The 20123-nt window shown below is 37.0% G+C and overlaps 1 protein-coding gene across 1 annotated transcript in view; it reads right to left on the minus strand.

Moving 5' to 3' along the window:
- The window catches only part of LRP1B (LDL receptor related protein 1B), a 2172360-nt gene that overhangs the window by 129640 nt on the left and 2022597 nt on the right, over window positions 1-20123 (minus strand). Inside the window, 2 exon segments of the mRNA XM_020984719.1 lie at window positions 3826-3932; window positions 4937-5160. Coding sequence (XP_020840378.1) covers window positions 3826-3932; window positions 4937-5160 — 331 coding nt within the window.

The following is a 20123-nucleotide window of genomic DNA, read 5'->3' on the forward strand; positions in this document are numbered from 1 at the left end:
TGCTGAGCCTGAAGTCAGTCAATTAATTAATCAATAAACATTTATTAAGCATCTACTATATGTCAGGCATTGTGCTAAGAACTGAGGATACAAAAAGAGGCAGACAGTTGCTACCCTCAAGCATCATACAATTCTAATGAGGGAGATGATATACAAATATATACACTAGAAGTTACATATGGAAGAAATAGGAAATAATTAGCAGAGGGAAGGTATTGGAATTAAGAGGGGTTGAATAAGGCTTCAAATAGAAGATAGAATTTTGGTTGAGACTTAAAGGAAGCCAGGGAGTTCAAGGGACAGTATTCCAGGCATGAGGCATAGCTAGAGAAAATGCCCAGGGTTGGGAAATGGAGTGTCCTATTTGTGGAACATCCAGGAGAACAGTGTCTGCCACTGGATTAAAGAGTACGTGTCAGGGAATAAGGTATAAGAACACTGGAAATGCTCGATTATGAAGGGCTTTGAACGCCAAACAGAACATTTTGTATTTGATCCTGAAGGCATCAGAGAGCCACTGTAGTTTATTGATTGAAGGTGTTATGATTGTACTTGTGCTTTAGGAAAATCACTTTAGTGGATAAATGGAGGATGAATTGGAGTACAGAGAAGGTTGAGACAAACAGGCCCACCAACAGAGTATTGAATTATCCATGAAGGCCTGCATGAGAGTGGTGGCTGTATCAGGGACAGAAGGGTACCTAAGACATACTGCAAAGGGGAAATCAACAAGCCTTGACAACATCTTGGATATGATGGTTAAGGGATAATGAGGAATCCAGGATGACTCCTAGGTTGTGAGCATGAGTGAATAGAAAGGGAGGCTTCATGGGGAAAGATAACGAGTTCTATTTTGGACATATTGAGTTTGAAATGTTTACTGGACATTCAGTTTGAGATATCCGAAAGGCAGCTGAAGATGTAAGATTGGAGGTCAGCAGAGAAATTAGGGTAGGAAAAGTGGATTTCAGAATCCTCAGCATAGAGATGGTAATTAAATTCATGGGAGCTCATGAGATCACAAGTGAAGTAGTATAGAGGGAGAAGAGGGCCCAGGACAGAACACTGAGAGACACCTATGGTTAGAAGTCATGATCTGGAAGAGGATCCAATTAAGAAGACACTGAAGAAGTGGTCAAATATGTAAGAGCAGAACCAGGAGAGAATAGTGTCCCAAAAACCTAGACAGAAGAGAGTATCAAGTTGGAGAGAGTGAACAACAGTTTCAAAGGTTGCAGAGAGGTCAAGGAGAATGAGGATTGAGAAAAGACCACTGGATTTGGCAACTCAGAGATCATTAGTAATTTGGAAGAAAGCAGTTTTAATGTAATGATAAGGTCAGAAGCCAGACTGTAAGGGAAGAAAGGGAGTGGTCTAGGGGTTTGTAGAAAATAGCTCCCAGGATTTTGATTGGGTAGTAGATATGAACGGTATTAATCTTAAATGAAGATAGGTTATTGAGTGATAGAGGCAGAGGGAGATACTGAAAGTGGCAAAGGGGAGCAAGGAGTATTCTAATTCCCCTGCCTCAGCCAGTGAGCTGCGGAAAATGAGTGAAAGTGCAGCAAGTACTGGAAAAGGTGGCCTGGGAGTCAGAGTCATCAGGTGGAAGTAAGGTTTCAGTAAAAGCTAATAGATGGAAGGAGTAAAATAAGAAAAGATTTAAGATGGAGAGAAGTTTGTTGCCTATGGAACAGGCATTCCAGAGGGCACAGTGGAAGGGCTGGATGGAGTTAGGTTGAAACTCTAAGTGGGAGGATTGAGGCAAATGGAAATGAGAAATTGCATGGAGGGAGGTGTAACACAGAATTCGGATGATGACCTATAGGAGTTCAGAATCACTGGTACGACCAGGTGTGAGAATGTTCATCATTGAATGGAGAGTGATACTCCTCTACTCACAGAACATATTCAGCAGGAGATGCAAGGCCCAAGTCAAAAGAAAGGTTGCTTTTCTTTGCACTGAGGTTCTTCATATCCCATTAGGGAGACTGGACTGGCCTTGTGTTGGCAGAGGTGGAAGTCGTTGGTTTGGGGGCAGATGGAAGATACCATCTGTCCCCTAGAAGCCTTTCTTCAGGGGACATGCTGCCCCCAGCAGGAGATGGAAGGCACAAGGCTCTAGAGACAAGTCAGATCTCTTTTCACCTGAGGAAGTTGGCTATGAAGTAGCAGCAGGAAGTGGTAGACTTCCTGAACAGATGGAAGATGCCTGATCTTGCTCTTTGCAGCCTTTCCTTAGGGGACATGCTATGGCAAGCAGGAGTTGGAAGGCTTAAGGTGCTAGTGTGCATCTGATCTGAGTCAAGAAGACATAAGTTCAAATCTGGCCTCAGACACTTAGTAGCCGTGTGACATGGGCAAATTACTTAACCTCAGTGTGCCTCAGTTTCCTCAAATGGTAAAATAGGGATAATAAAAATGTCTACCTCCCAGGGTTGTTGTTGTAAAGATCCAACAGAATAATATCTATAGGGCTTAGCATAGTAACTGACACATAGTAGGTGCTTAATAAATGCTTGTTTCCTTCTTTCACTCACTGACCCTTCACTGCGCTTGAACAAGGGTTAGCCTCTTTTCCCCTTGGGCAGGAATGGAAAAACCTTGGAGAAGATGGTATACATATGGACCTGGCATGACTTTCCTAAACTCCAACACTGTTTCTGAACCATGATGGTCGCTGTGGGGCCATGTATGCTGCACCTTTGTAAACTACCAGACTGAAGAGTTGAAGAGAAACGAATAGGTTATACAGTATCAGACTTCAAACTATAGAACTGATACTGAGAGTTTGAACTCTGTCCTTCAACTACTCTCTTGAGGATGGAGGTGGATTAAATGGAGAGTTGACTTTCAAACTTCTTTGGAAGCATAGGAGATAGTAGTCGTCCAGGTTTAGATGTTGAGAAAACTTACTACCTGAATAAATTCCATGTTATTAACTTATTGTTCTGTTTTGTTTGCTTTAAATCCATGTCATTTATTACTATCTGGCATAAAAGTTCATTAGTGGGTTCTCCAAGCTGTGAATCTGAATACTAATTAAAGAGTAAAAAGAACTGCATTTCCAGATTTGGGTAGGGGACCAATGGTCATGCCACATATATGGTAGTGGTCAAAAGACATTACAGAGAGTTAAATTAGTTGTATAAACAGCTCTGTGAATTAAAAGAAGAGTGGTAATTGTAATCTGAAATGGTTTGGTGTTGTCCATTAATTAGGGAAACGCTGGGGTTAGGGCAGAGATAGTCTTTCCTTGGAGGCCATTATTACAAACTAGCACAAAGTATGACATTTAACTTTTTTTTTACAATCTAAAACATTTAATAATTATGCAATTAATTTCAAAAATCATTAATTATCTGCTCTGTCTGTCAGTTAATAAGCATTTAATAAGTGCTTACTCTATGCCTGCCACAGTGATAACCACTGAGGTACTAAGAAAGGCAAAAATGTGGTCTCTGCCCTCAAAATTTTCACATTCTATGTATTGGACACAGTGCTAGGAGCTGGCATTACAAAAACAAAGAAAACCATTCCTGCTTTTATGGAACTTACATTCTATATTCTACAACTTGATTAAACATCATAATGTAGATGAAAATACCTTATTTTATAGACTAGAAAATACAGAGAAGTATTAATAAGACTACACTCAAAATTATTTGACTACCAACCATGAAAATACAGTGCTTAAGACAACTGGTAATTGCTAGTCTATTCTCCTTCCAAGGGAAAAAAAATGGCCAGCAGAATTAGAATCTAATCTCCAACATGGTGATAAGTCTACCTCATCCCTTAGAAGATGGCAAAAATGTATCATACCTGTAGGTCTCTGTAAATTCTTCTGTACCAAAATTCTTCTTAGAGTACCATCCATGGCTGCTTCTTCAATATGAGAGTGGTCCCCAACAACAGTCCAGTACATCATCCTAAAGACAGCAGGTAAAAGAGTTGAGCCCTCTATGGTCCTGTGTGCTGTTAATGCTGCTTGTCTGTGACATTTCTCAGCAGACTAAACAGTGTCTCATGATTTGATGTCCAATAATCAATTGGGAAAATTACCTTACAAGCTCAGATTGAAAATATTTCTGCCTTTCTGGGCATCTATCTTCATGTAATGATTTCTTATCATGAACTCATTCTGTTTACACCCCCTTAGAATACTTGGCCTATTTTGAAGTGTACATCAAAATGATTTATTATTTCCAGAAAGGGAATTATTTTTTCCAACAGAAGTGATTTCCTCTTGTAGGAGGAAAGGTGCCACATAAACCTAATAAATAAATAAATATAAAGTGTTGATTCAATTATTCAGAGTCTGATGATCCAATTAGGGGCTTACAAAAAATCTTTATTACTCTTCCTAATACCTCCCCTTTGGGTCATTGGGCTAAGTACTTACATTTCTACCTGAAGGTTAGGAAGAAAAGAGGGACACTTAAGCCAATCAATTTAAATCCATGCTAGAATCTATTCTAAAATATTTAGTGAGGATGAAGTTGAAACTCAATTAAAATAATATTTGGCAATTATCTTTGATCTTTGTTCATCCATCTATGTTCATTCTTTATTATTGGAGGCAGCAGAGTCATAAACTCTTCTGAAATGGAATAGTTAACATCTCTAAAACTCAATTATATATTAATAGCAATTGTATATTTAGCATATTTGTTTCATTGTTTTATTTTTTAAAAAAAGTCATTGCTTGCCCCAGTAGGAATCTTTGAGATATCAATTATACTTTGAAGTATAAATTAACATGACAATGATTCACATATGACTCAGAATGACTCAGAAATTTGAAACTTAAAAAAAAATACGTTGAATGATTTTCCTATTTTTTCCAAAATAATGAACTTTTTAGAATAAATTCAAAAACTGTTTATTTTTTAAGTTGTAACTAAAAATTTAAACAATAAGTTATTTGACTTACCCTCTTTTAGGATTGACAGCAATGGCATAGGGTTCTCCAGCCATATTTGTAAGGAGCCGGGTACAGTTGGGACCATTCAGTTGCCCCACGTTTATTGAATATCTTAAACTTGTCCAGTGAGTGGTGTAATAACTAAACCAATGCATTCTAGAGTGATCTGTCCAGTAAATATTTCCAGCAATCCAATCAACAGCAATGTCCCTGGGTCTTTTGAATTCAGGACACTAAGAAGACAATAGTTTGAGAAAATAAAAATTAGAGAAGTAGAATTGCCAATTCATCTTCCCATACAGATTGAACTAAATCATTGAGGAAATCCAACATCAAATATTTGTTGTGTTGGATCACTGACATAAATTAACCTAAAGAGAAGAACAGCCTCTCCAGAATTTACAGTCTGACCAATACCATGAATTTGGCCAACTTTTTTTTTAAAGTTCAGTCTCTTTCTACTGCTTTTCTTGCTTTCATTACCCTATATATAACCCCAAGTTCCTAGAGTTTTATCTTTCATTATTATTCTCTCTCATAGAGTGTTTTTTTAAACTAAACACTTATAGAGAGAAATAAGAATGGTGTGTGTGTTATCTTTAAAGTTTCTTTTATAGCCTTGGAATATGGTTTAATATTGTTTTGAATTCTTAGGGGTGAAACAAATAATGAGAATAAAAGAGACAGTGGGAGAGGGAGAGCAGAGACAAGGGGAAAAAAATTTAGATTCTGTAGACTCCATGCAAGAAATTTTCTAATTTTAGGGGCAGCTAGGTGGCACACTGGATAGAGCACTGGCCCTGGTTTCAGGAGGACATAAGTTCAAATCCAGCCTCAGACACATAACACTTACTAGCTGTGTGACCCTGGGCAATTCACTTAACCCCCATTACCCCCCCAAAAAAAAGTGTCCTAATTTTTGACTAATCTATCAAAAAGTTCAACCTGGTTATGTTCAAGTATATATGTATATGTAAAGAGATACAACTATATATATATATAGATACATACATAGAATATGTACATGCCTATATACCTAAAATAATAAAGAATTATGGAAGGCAAGAAAAGTATATTTGTCTAAAAGAAATCACAGAAACAAATAATTGTATGAGAAAGGTCTAGTCAGTCTCTTTCTGCTATTCATGGATAGCTAATCTTTTTTTTTAGGGAGATCAAGCATCCTGACCTGAGTAGCCCGCACAGAAGAGCCATAACTCAGGTAGTGTTATCAGGGTTTTTCTGAGGCAGTTCACATGGCAGGGAAAGGGAAGATTTGCTTCCTCTTGGAGGCTGTTTGGAGACAGCCATCCTCATACTACATAGTCTTTTACCAGATAGTGTTACATAGCATGACCTTGTTTCCTTACTTAGCACTATTCCTGGAAGACTGTATCCATGGTGCCCATCTCCTAGAGGCCTATTTTTATGTTCCCTAATCTTTATGTGAGCACAATTGTGTCTTAGGGTTAGGGGTTTCCTCCTCTCCCAGTACAACCTATCTTTTGACTGTCCTCTTTATTACCACCCTCCTCATTATCCTTGTATTACCATTCCCTCTCCCTTTTTCACGGGTGAAAGAATTTCTAATTATGGCTCCAACACACAGCTTTCCAGAGAACTGAAGATAGGGGAAGGCTGGGGCCTTAATGGAGAGGAAATGAATTACTTATTGTGTGAAATTTAGGAGAGCTGAATGATCATTAGCAGTTGACCTTAAAAAAAAAAAAGGGAACTATGGAAAAAATTTCCTGTAAAACAAAGAAAACCAGAGGTTAAATTGGGAATTTCAGAAGTTTCCTGTTACTCAGTGCCATTTGAGATGAGAATTGGTTCCTGAGAAACTTCTAAAGGAAATGTAGACTAAGTGACACATATATCAGGTAGTCAGATTCATCAAGATGTGTGTACCACCCTTTCAAATGACTTATTTAAAAAACATCCTATAATTTTTGCAGTATCTTGTTTTCCTTTAGTCTAAACATGTGTGCTATCCATCTACCTAGCATCATTTCAGGGTTAACTAAAAGATAAATGTTGAGCACTCTGCAATACAAAGTGCTCTAGAAATGTCAAATAAATAACGATCGTAGATCGGAAGTACACAGGGATTTGACCCAACCAAACCACTAAATCATTTGCAATCGCTTTGGTATCCCTTAAATTGACTGAATTTTTTTTCTTAGGTTGACAGCATTTATGTAACATTTACAAATAAATAAATCACCAAGCAGTTGAATGCATGCCAATGTGAATCATAAATTTATATATGTGAGATAAAACTTTCTTTTTGCTGTTGAAGTCCTATTTGTCATTTTTGTAGACGGATAAAGCAAAACTTGAGCATTCTAAAAATGTAGCATATCATCCATGTAGACAATTATACATTTTTCTTTATTATGTATATTTATTTACACATCATGTTTTATTGTAATGATAAACATGCAGAACAGATATTTAGCATACATTTTACCTATGCTATATGCAATGTTTTTATTTTGTCTGATTTAAATTCAAAATGATCTAAAGAAATGCATAAACCTTATTTACAAAGAAAGTTGGCAGCCTGACAATGAAGCAACTTGATTCCTACAGACTGAAGCATACGGTCACCTTCAAGACTCTTTAAAGGACACCAGAGAGTCAAACTGTGACACACTAGATTCTATAAGGAAGGACTACTTTCTGGGCTCACATCCAGATTGGACGGTATTGGATTAAAGGACATGAAACTTTACCTTTTTCAAACTAAGCATAGGAGTTAGTTAATAATGTAGCAGCTCTTTTTCTGCAGTTAGTTCCTGGGGCAGAAAGATGCTAATGACACACAGAGACAACCAAAGAAACACAGGAGATAGGGGCCAAGTCATGAACTAATCTTGTATATAGTTGTGAATATGACAATGACTTATTATACATCAGCAGCTTTCTGGTAAAATGGCTAAAAAGCGTTTTTAAAAGTTTAAACAATTTAAATATTTATTGATTGCTTACTGAATGGTGCCATCTTTGGCAGTATAAGACATATAGAATAAGTCATAAATATAAGATCTGGTCCCTGACCTTATAGTCCTTATGATCAATTAATGTATAAAAGATACATTTTCACCTTGTGTTTAAGATATACAACACTCTTTTTCATAGACCAAGATTAGGCTTGGCATGAGGTAAAATATAAATTAAAGATTTCTGAGTTGGATAGCTTACTTAGAAAGGGGCTGCAGTGAGCAGAGGAATTTAGCAGGTGAGATGCATAGATAGAAGGTTAGGAAGGAAATATATTAGAACAAAGAGAAGGAAAGAAATATAAACAGAAGGAAACTAAGTCCCTTGTTTCAGGTGAGAGAAATAGAGAAAGGGAAAAACAAAATAAGAAAATCTAAGTGACTTGCCTGAAATAGTTAAAAAAATGAGTGGATAGATTTGAGCACAAGATTCTTGCCTCCTAAGCTAATGCAGAAAGCTGACAGGCCACTGAAATATGTGTTCTAATGAAATTTGAAATTTGTCATTTTTAAGAGACAGTGTAAGCTGGTGCTTATCCTGACTGCAAAAAACACTGCTCGTGTTTTTGTACAATGTGAAAGACACATTTTGACTACTTTCTTCCAGACAGATGATTTCTTCCCTAATAACTTATCTGAATGTGCAGCCAAACTTTGGGGCCTGAGGCATCCTTCTACATCATAGTAGTAGAAAAATATTAGTCAAATGAATGAAACTCTTAAGTATTAGAGAAAAAAAATGACAGAATGATTGCAACAAAATTAGAGGTTACTATTTCAAATTACAAATCTTTCAGAGCTGTGGATTGCAATGTACCTGTCACAGTTTCATAGTTTCAGGAAAATCAACACACAAGTCACTAGAGACATTTGTTTTAAATCAAACAAAAGAAGAGAAAGCACAAAAGAAGGGCTGAGAATTTCAAGGCTAGGAAATACTTCACTTTTTAAAAAATTCGAATCGTTACAGTTGACATCTTTTAGAAAACTAAGGGAGTTGGTATTCTGAGATTCAGGACTTTGTATCTAGTCAAATATTTGCATATGTGTAAATATTTATATTTCTCTTTGTATAATAATAAAAATATGAGAAACATTGTGGTCAAATTTGGGGGATGCTAGCCATGAAGTCCGCAAGAGGTTCAAATTGTACATCTGACATATTTAAGCAGTTAGGTGGTACAGTGGATAGAGTGCCAGGCTAGGAGTCATGAAGACCTGAGTTCAAAGACATTTACTAGCTATGGGACAGTAGGCAAGTCACTTTACCTCTGTTTGTCTCAACTTTCTCATCTGTAAAATGGGGTTAATAACAGACCATTCCACTCAGGGCTGTTGTGAGGATCAGAGATAATAGTAAATTTTTTTTTTAACTAGGCAATGGGGTTAAGTGACTTGACCAGTGTCACACAGCTAGTAAATGTCAAGTGCCTGAGGCTGGATTTGAACTCAGGACCTCCTGACTCCAAGGCTGGTGCTGTATCCACTGTGCCGCCTCCTTGCCCTGTCAGGAAATAATAATTATAATATGTTTAAGCACAGTGCCTGGCACATAGTAAACACTATATGGATGTTAACCATTATCAGTATTATTATAATTACCACAGTCAAGTCATAGGCTCATAAATTTACGGTTGGAAGGAACTGAACAGGCCATTTAGTACAATAGCTTGATTTTACAGATGAAGAAACTGAGACTAGATTTGAATTCAATTATTCCTGATTTCTCTGCTTTAACCTCTAAGCGCCTCTAGACAACTCTCTAAAGCTATAAATGAAAAAGGAGTTTCCAAGACATTCATCAGAGGCTTCAATGATAAAATCTTCGCTGATGATGATAGCTCACGTTTCTATACTGCATTAAAATTCACAAAATTCTTTTCTCATAACAACTTGGTGAATTTGATCATTTTGATGTTATCTTATTCCTATAATCCCTGAGTAGAAAATTGGTATTCTACCTCAGCTATATAATTAAAATAAACCATTATTTAAAGTCCCCACTTAGAGAAGAAGAAATTTGAACTGGCTATATATAATTTGAGGGTCCACAAAATAAAGGTCAACCGAAATTCTTTTAGATTCAGAAGAAAACTGAGACCATTTGTAATTGTTGTTCGGTTGTTCTCAGTTGTGTCCGACTCTTTGTGACCCCACTTGGGGTTTTCTTGGAGTGATTTGCCATTTCCTTCTCCAGCTCATTTTACAGATGAGGAAACTGAGGCAAACAGGGTAAAGTGACGTGCCCAGGGTCACACAAGTAATAAGTGTTTAAGGCTGGATTTGAACTCAGGTCTTCCTAACTCCAGGCCTGGCCTTCTATTCACTGCTCCACCCAGCTGCCCATTTGCAATATATAACCTTTTAATCTTATTAAGTTCTATGACTACCATGTTTTAAAAGAGAGCTGTAATATTTTAAAGAAAGATTAAAGAAAGTAATTTGGAAATAGTAATTTACAGAGTAAATTTTAATAGAAACAATACTCAAAGTATCCAATAAAGGGCACATAAGAGGAAAAAAATCCCCTGGTTACAATAAAAAATATTCTCATACACAACCCTTGGAAAGATACAATGATCTGCAACGTGGACATGTTTACCTGTGATAAATGCTCAGTTCAAGGCAACAAGCAACTAGAAAATAAACAGTGTTGACTCCCCGAAAAATCGTAAATATGGCAAAAATGTGGCTTCAACATTTGTGTCTTCCTTCTGAAATAGGAGGCAGCATGTGCCAGGCAAGTCAAACTACCACCACCATCACCACCTCGAGGCCCTAAAGGAGACAGCCCAGAACCCTTAGACCAAGAGCCTTGAGAGAAGCAGTACCCTCTCAAACCACCAAATCTGCTTCCAGACCAGCCCCTCCCCCACCCAGTCATCACTGAGGGAAGAGATTATTATGGAGAGGGCACACCTTTCTTATCACCACCAACAAATGCTGACCAGCTGCCACCAAAAAGCAGATAGTCATGAGAACCTGGAAATAGCCTTAATTCCCACCCTTAGACCACAATTCTTGCTTCCGGTCCAGCCCTCAGATCTATCAACCCAGGGAGCAACTCCTATGGAGAGGGGGGTCAGTTATTCTCACCAGCTACCAATTAACTACCACATACAGGGCAGGCATGCCAGCCTAGCTAAGACGGTAACTCACCTGAGGGAAAGATAGGAGGCAGCGTGCACCAGACAAGTCAATGCATCACCACCACCTTGACTACCATCTACCTTCAGACCCTGAGGAGACAGCCCAGGAACTTGAACCCAAGAGCCATTAGAATAGTACTTCTTCTAGCCTAGTGTCCTCATCCACAGTCCTGGGAAGCAACGCCTGTGAAGATGCAGCCTGGCAACTGCTCCCACGGGTGCTACAGCCACTGAAGATACAAAAAAGAGAATTCTTGCCACCAAATACCTTGGCACTATCAAATTGTTTATCAGGAACGGGTAGGATTTTATCAGTGGAAACGACTTTGAAGAAAAGCATTTACCATCTGACTTGCTGCTGCACCCAAAGGACTATGGGAACTTCCTCTGACTTTCAACTGAAATTTTCATCTGTCATCATGGTTTCTCACCTTTAATTGTAAGCTCCTTCAGAGAGAGGCACTGAGAATTGTACTTTGCACATAGTAAGTGCTTACTTAATGTTTTATTCCTTCATTCATTCCTTGCCTGGGCTACTTCTCCTCAATTGATGTTTCCTTATCCAATCTTAAATGACCAGTGCTCTCTTTACAATTGCATAAATGTCTATTCTCAGATGCTTTGTTCACATGAAGGCTTAAATGTCTGATAACAGTTTAATATGTTATCCTGCCCAGAGGTATCTCACAAATTTAAAGAGATCAAAGCTTTACACTAAAATGCCAGAGGTGAAATGAAACACATGGATAGGTACCTACACTGTCTACCTTTTAATGAGGTTAGAATAATGACTGCCTGCTTAACTAAGGAAAGTGATTTATTCCTACAAGATGCTGAAGAACACACTACTTTGGTATCTGGTTTATTCATGGAATAAGAAAAATGGAGAGGGCTTCACAAGATCATTTTGTCCAATCTTCATAGCAGTAATTACAGCTGATGTTGATTTATTGATGTATAATTTACAAAGTTATTGATATAAATCAGCTCATTTTAGCTATCCTGTTATCCCTATTATACAGATGAGGTAACTGAGGCTCACAAAGGTTAAATGACTTAGTTATACCGACACATTAAGATGCATAGGTAGGACCTAAATCCAGGCCTCCCTGCTTTCAAGTACAGCATTCTGCTAAACTTTCATCTGCTTCTGTCAAATAGATGAATATTTGGAATATTCAGTCCACACAGCTACTAATCAGGAATTCTTAACTGGGGGTCTGTGAACTTATTTTTGTACTTTTTGTCTTTTTAAAAATATTTTAACAATTGTGCTTCAACATAATTGGTTTCCTTCATGATACTATATATTTTATTTTATGTATTTAAACATTATGTATTTTAAAATATCATTGTAAGAAAGGGCCACATAGGCTTCACCAGACTGTGAAGGGGTCCAAGACACACACACACACACACACACACACACACACACACACACACACACACACGCAAAGTTAAAAAAAAACTTTGTCTTAGCTAAATACATTTGGTCTGAGGTAATTTCTAGGAGCCTTTAAATATGATGAATTTTGTACTATACTGAATAGAGTTACAGAATGAGGTAATTGGTGCTCCATAAATGTAGTTGGCAGAATGACTAAAGGTCTCTTCTGCATGCTGAAGTAAAATGCCATTTAGCCCTAAATTTTTGCTTACTTCAACAACAAAAATGGGGAACAAAATTACCCATATCCAAGTAACACAAGGGTTCTTACCCTCTCCCACCCTCCTCACTCTCTTCTTTCCCTAGTTCTATGGAATAGTGACTACTTCATTTGATTAACTACAAAAAGCAGAATAAGTTATACTAATAATGTCAATTAAAAACTAAATCCCACAAATGCCCTTAAAACCATGTTTACTTAATAAATACTTATTATTACCTTTAAGATGTCATATCAATGATGAAGCTTAATCCACTGCTCTATTCCATTTAGCTAAAACATCTTGACAATTTGTGCAGAAAAGATAAGTAAATGTGTCGCAGTGTAGTTAAAATAAATGCTTAGATTGAGGACTGAGAAATAAAAAGTTATTATTTGGTCATCTAAGGCGATTTCATGGACAGTATTTGGGCATCTTAGAGTATGTATTGATGTCAAATCAGCAGATGGTACTTTGACATCTTATCACCTAGAGCTTGTTATCCTAATGCTAGATTGCTTTAATGTGCTTGGCTAGCACAACCTGTAGTGTTTTAATGATATAATGCATTGGAACCATATTACACATGATGATAAAAGTAAAATAAAAAAATAGAGCTGGATTCCTTCCAATTTGGCTTTCTGTGTACCAGAATATACTGGCATAAACCATGTAGGGGAAAAAAAATACTCCATTAGCACTAGCATTATGGCAAGTGGAATGAATTCTTCCACTTCACATAAATCCTCAGAAGAAAGGTTCTAAAGGCATTTGTTCCTCCTATGTATAAGTTGAAAAATCAGGATCATATTTACTTGGGTCCAAGGTGTACCTTACTTTATACAATAGGTGTGCTCCTGAAGGCTTATATGTGAAATATTTGTGACAATGGGCAAATCAACTAACCTCTCAGGGTCACTATTTGTCGTCTATAAAATGGAGATGATATTGTTTGCATGACCTATCATATAGGGACAACCTGTAAGTATGATAAACCTGCTTATTATTATTGACATGTCCCAACATTAAGGTTTTGAACTTATCCACTTCTCTCACCTCCAGAATGATCTGTAAAATACATACTAGAGGAGCTTTTTGTTTAAGGGAATCTAGATTATAATTTCTTTGAACTATCTAGTATGATTTTCATTAATTAATAAATGTATTCACATTAAAAGATGGCTATTGTCAGAAAGTTCCTCTCAAGAGGAATGTGAGTATAATAAGGGTTTGTAGAAGTGAAGCTTAAATGAAATTCAGAAGGAGTCTTGGAAGAAGCTGACAAAAGGAGTGTGTGTGTGTGTGTGTGTGTGTGTGTGTGTGTGTGTGTGTGTGTGTAAAAGAGAGAGCTACAGAGACAGAGACACAGGCAGGCAAGCAGAGAGAGGGGTCAACATTCTGAGTTCAGTAATCCAGGGTATCAAGTTGTGTGAGGAGGAAACATTAAGAGTCTGATTGGTCAAGGGGTCGCCCGAACCCAACTTGAGTAGTAGGTGGGCACCAGAGAATGGGCATTTTGATCCATTTGTATGAGTAATAGACTGTACTTTGATATGCAAATTGGCTCTCCCCCATTGGAGCAGAGTAAGGCCTGGAGGAAGTATAACAATGCAGAAAGTTGCATCAGGAAAGGCAAGGCAGGTAAAAGTTTTGAAAGGCCTTAAGGCTGGGCAACAGGGTTGAAGGGTTTTGAGCAGAAGAATGACATGATTAGATCTACATATAAAGAAGATTAATCTTGCTTCAGGGTGAAGAGTGAGTTGGAAAGAAGAGAAAATGGAAGTGGAAAAACTAGTTAGGAAACTATTGCAGTATTCCAGACAGGTAGTAATGAGAACTTGTATTGGTATTGGGAGGGGAGAGAGGACAGAACAGGAAACAGAAAATGGTAGAGGGATTTGAGAGCTCTGTTGGAAATGGAATTGGCAGGTCTTAGAAACTGATTGAATGTGGGAAGAAAAGAAGTAAGACATAAGGTAACACTGAAATTTCAAGTATGGGTGATGGATGGATGGGATGCCATTAACAGAAATTGATAAGGAGTTGGTTTTAAAAGATAGTGTTTTATAGTTTTGTACAGTTTGGGGTACCACTGGACCTCTGGTGACAAAGTCCAAAGAGCACATACAGTTTTATGATCTGCTGTTCTCATCCATACCTCCTGGTCATTGCTAGAATTATCCCATTCACATATAGTCAGATAAACAATTGGTCTTATCTGGACTTTTAATTAACATTTGCCTGCATTTTCTTTGATTACCCATCTGAGCTCACTTTAGGTCCTGTTTTGTAGTGTTCAGACAAAAGTATGTAAATCTGGGGTTCTTAACCTGGGGTAAGTGAATTTTTTTTTTAATATTTTGTTAACTTTATTTCAAAATAATTGGTTTTCTTTGTATCCTATCATATTTTATAACTTTAAAAATCATCATTTTGAGAAGTCTTTCCATAAGATTCACCAGACTGCTAAAAGGATCCATAACACAAAAACATTAAGACTCCCTGATCTAAATAGATGTTTTCAAGTATTTAACAGTTTTTTGTTTGTCTGTTTTTGTACATGTAAAGCCCCACTTTAACTTGGATGACTAGTTTATTATTGAACGTGTCTTAGTGGATTGTTCACCAGTCAGTGTTCCTATTTCAGAGGAAAGTGAGCATGTCAGTATCAATATCATTTCTAAATCTGTTTTTTTTAAGAAATAGAAAGGAATGTGACAGGCAAGCACTGGACTTATGTTACAGGGACATGACACTAGAGCATACATCAAATTAATGGGACAAATGGCTTGTCATTTATATGACCACTCAAAGCTTTTGCCTATTATGATTTGCTTCTGTTTATCTTAATATTGTATATTTGTCCTTCTCCTTAATGTTGATGTCTCCTTCTTCCTGTTATCAACTGGGCCTGACTTTTCCAACTTCCACTGATTTCGCGTTGTAATGACTCTCTCCCTCTGACTTTGCACTTGGACTGAAGCGTGTCCTTTGACAACAATTTTTGTTATCTCTTCTCCTGGTTTCTGATGATCCTGACTGTCAGGTATGACGATGATTTCTCCCTGGACAAAGATGCTTATTAATGGGTGATAGCAGCTCCTAAAATGACCTTAGAACCTGGAAATACAAAATCTAGAGCTTTTTGAACAGTAGGCCTTTTAGCAGCAGCCAGTGTGATTGCAATAGAATAAATACTGTACCTGAAGTTCTAAATCTGACACATATTAGCTGTGATCCTGGGCACACACTCTGAAACTCAGTTTCTTATTTTGTAAAATGGGATGAGAATACTTAGCCTCACAGAGTCTGACTCAATTTCAATTTCTCTTCTTTCTCCCTCTGCTTTACATAGACTCAGCTTTTGTCCTATTATTGAACGTGTCTTAGTGGATTGTTCACCACTTTATCTAATTTACTTTATAAATCTTCTTGTACAGATTATTGTTGTCCAGTCATGTCTGATTCTTCATGACCCCATTTAGGGTTTTCTTGGCAAAGACACGGAGGTGGTTTGCTATTTCCTTCTCCAGCTCATTTTATAGATAAAGAAACTGAAGCAAACAAGGTTAAGTAACTTGTCCAGGAGTGTAACAGTAAGTGTCGGAGGCCAAATTTGAACTCAGGTCTTCCTGAATCCAGGTTATTCACTGAGCCACATAGCTGCCATGTTCAGAACTACTCACTAAAAAAAAAAGTGCTTAGTAAAAATGATTTTTTACAACAGTGATCATATGATGACACAGCAAATCTACCTTTATTTTAAATTACTTATTCTTAACTCTTTTATGATATTCATGTAGCATGTTCAATTTCTTATTTTCATCTTTCTTCTCTCTAGGCTGCTAAATTACTTGTACAAGTTTATTGATATGCTTTGGTTTTCTTTCTTTATCACTTTATATAACTATCTCTACTGAAACTGATGCTTATCAATGAATTCCTAATTATCCAATCCAATGACCTTTTCTCAATCCTTATCCTTAATTTTTTCTGCTCAACTGAACACTTCTGGCCTCCTTCTTGATCATTTCTACTGTCTTGTCTTCTGAGATAGCACATTCTTCTGGTTCTCTTGCCTCTTCACTAAACACTACAGAACCCACATACAATATTTATGAGTAGCAAGTGATAAAAAACAAAAGCAGTGAATCAGATTCAGGATAACATTGTCTATCTGAATTATTACAGCTGAGCTTTTTTCCAGTTTTCCATTCCTGACATAAGGGTGCTTGATATTAGTAAATGTAATACTAGTGACAGATTAATCATTAACATGCACAAGCTTACTCAATTCAACTACTTAAAACCCGCTGCTTACCTGCCTCAACAAACCTAACCAAACCAAATTAGCCAAACAACAAACAGAAAAATCCCAGGCCTAAAACTCAGCCTGGCTTTCATAGGCACCTTCAATATTGGTCCCTAGCTATGTTTTCAGTCTTACATTACTATTCTTCATGTATTTTTCATTCCAGTCAGGATAAACTATTAGCAATTCTCCAGATGCATACTATGTTTTCCCACCTCTGTCTTTTGGCTCAGTTTGTCCTCCTCTCTCTGGTATCTTCACCTATTCTGTCCTTCTCGAACTCAGCTTCCTTCCTCAAGTATTCCCTTATCTTCACAGACAGACATGCCTTATTCCCTTATCAAAACATGTAGGCACTTTATACAAGTGTATAATTATTTTCACTTTCTATTATACGTATTTCTTTATATGGCTTATCAAGCCTTCTGCCAGGAACAACATCTGCTACAATGGTGACATAGGCTAGGCTAGTTTTGTTGTGTGTTTTTTGTGTTTTTTATAACCTCCTCTTCTGGCCCCCAAATGGCAATGAAATCATCCTCAGGATTTAATTGGTCTAGGTGGTTAAGGCAAAAACCATTGATGTAACTTTCTAAGAAATAAAACCCCCAACATACGATTAGTCAGTACCTCAGGCTTAATGAACTGTCCGTTGCCATTTATCATCGGATTGGTCTGAGACAGGCCTGTCTCAGAAAATACCTATTACATTGTGAATGTCATGGTCAGTGACTATATCTCCTTATCCTTTGTCTCTCCCTTCCTCGCTCCCATCCCCAAAGCCCACATACCAGTACCTAGCAGAACACATCGATGATTAGTAAATTTCTTGAATGATTGAATGAATAAATGAATGCGTGGGAGAAGTGAACCTGATGATCCTCACAGATTGACTTTAGCAATCATCCTGAAGTTGCTCACTTCCAGTGAGCCTCCTTACTGCCCTTAATATCACTTACTAAATCTCCTGGTTATTGCATCATGCACTTTCCTGGTGTGTTTATAACATACAGAACCTCCCCTCCTTAGAAATAGCCCTGCTTCAAGGCATGCTAACTTCATTTGTTCTGTATCAGCCATTTTGTTGTAAATAACCCCTAGTTAACTGTAAGATCAGCTGTGGCTGTCAGCAACCTTCAGGGTTTCCTTTCCTCCTTCTCCCATAGCTAAAAGGACTCAGATGCTTAAAGAGGAACATTCCAGATTCTAGGAGAAAAGTTCTCCTCACCCTCTGGCCTGATGGACAGTTCTCTTTAATTTGGTGAAACTAGCCATACCAAGCCAATAACTCCTTTATTTGCTGTAACTAATAGTGCACGTTTTTCTTTAGGAAGTTTACTATCCCCCCTTTTTTTTTTGTATAATCATTTTTGTTTTATGAACCACCATCTTTCTTGTCTTTGTTTCACATGGTGATACACTGAATAATGTTTAGTTTATGAATGATGTCCTAAAATTTTGTATAAAAGGAATCTCTTATGGCAGGCTAGTTGTAGATGCCTTCCACCCTGGTATCTGCCAGATGGCTGGAATACAGGCCTCTTTGCTTCACTCTTAATTGACTCCTTATTGCTATCATCTGACTCTGACCTTGAGAACCCAAATTGGTGTATACTGACCCTCTTACGTTTTTAAAAAAAATTCCACTATAAATGATTTAGTCCATCATAGAGAATCTATGTATTAACTAATAACGTGGGGAAAACAGGGAAGGGATATATCACTTCCATCATACTACCTTTTGCTTAGATTAAACAAAATGATCAGGACTCTTTCAAAGTGAAAGCTTGGAAGATTTTCCAATCTTCGTTCATTCATTTAATATTTATTAAGTACCTACTATATGAAAGTCACCGTACCAGGCACTGCCAAAATAAATATAAACACAAATACATGGAGAACTTTTAAAAGATACAACTGTAGTAATAATGAGAGCATTTTTGCTAAAAAGAGGAAAAAGTTCCAACATAAGAAATTAATGCATAATGGTACTATTACTTCTTTTTCATGCTAACATTTAAAAGAGCTTTATTCATTCACTTATTCAGCAATTCAACATTCATTAAATATCAAACATTAAATGTTAGAAAAAATAAATAAGATACAAGTCCATTATCTTTACAGAACTTACAACTGAATTGAGAAAGATAAGACATGGTTATAGATCTTTTTGAAATTACTGAGGAAAATTCTGCCAAATATCTGTGATAGTACACACACATGTATTTAAAATAAATATATTCTTTTACAAACTTGGTAGCAGTTCAGGGACACTTTCCTGAGAAACTATATACTTCCTAGCTATGATTATAAAGACATATATTGGAGGGAAGTGTGGAAAGAAAACTTATATTGCTCTAGAAAATGCATATTGTGTTTTCCATTATACTTTGATTCAGCTATGATCTCACCCATGAGGGCAGTTTCTCTATAGCAACCTATCCTCCTCTTCCCATACTGTGTCATTTCTCTCCATTTCTTTCAGCAAATTCTTCACAGAAAATCTACAGAAAACATTGAAAGTCTTTTTCTGCTTCTTTGAGTATTTTATAAATGTCTAGGTAACACCAAGTCCCTCTTTCTGATTTCTCTATCTTTGCTAAATAACTAGCCCACTTCTATTTCTAATCCTACATGTTCTTGATTATCTTTCATCACATTTGCCATGTACAAGAAGTTGGCTATACATAAGCCCAACATGCATGAATCATCCACAATTTTAATTCTGAGACTGTGTTATTCTATCAATTGCAACCACATAACTACACTGAGAAAATATTAGTAAACCTTGGCCGCAGCAAGCAGATTGGGATCATTGAAAATTGTGTACAATTTCACAAATCCAATTCCCTATAAATATTAAGTTTTTTCTCAGTGATGTCATCAGCTCCCATGGGTTCAATGATCATCTCTGTACAGATGATTCTCGCGTCTACATGTCTAGACCTCTCACTCCAGTCCCACATAACCAACTGCTTGATGAACATTTCTAACTGGATTTCCATAGGTATTTTAAACCCATGGTGATCTAAACAGAAATTCATTATCCCCTGCCCTCACATTCCTCCATAAAACAAACAAAC

The sequence above is a fragment of the Phascolarctos cinereus genome, unplaced genomic scaffold, assembly GCF_003287225.1.
Source record: "Phascolarctos cinereus isolate Bilbo 61053 unplaced genomic scaffold, phaCin_HiC Scaffold_726;HRSCAF=1367, whole genome shotgun sequence".
Lineage (NCBI taxonomy): Eukaryota > Metazoa > Chordata > Mammalia > Diprotodontia > Phascolarctidae > Phascolarctos > Phascolarctos cinereus.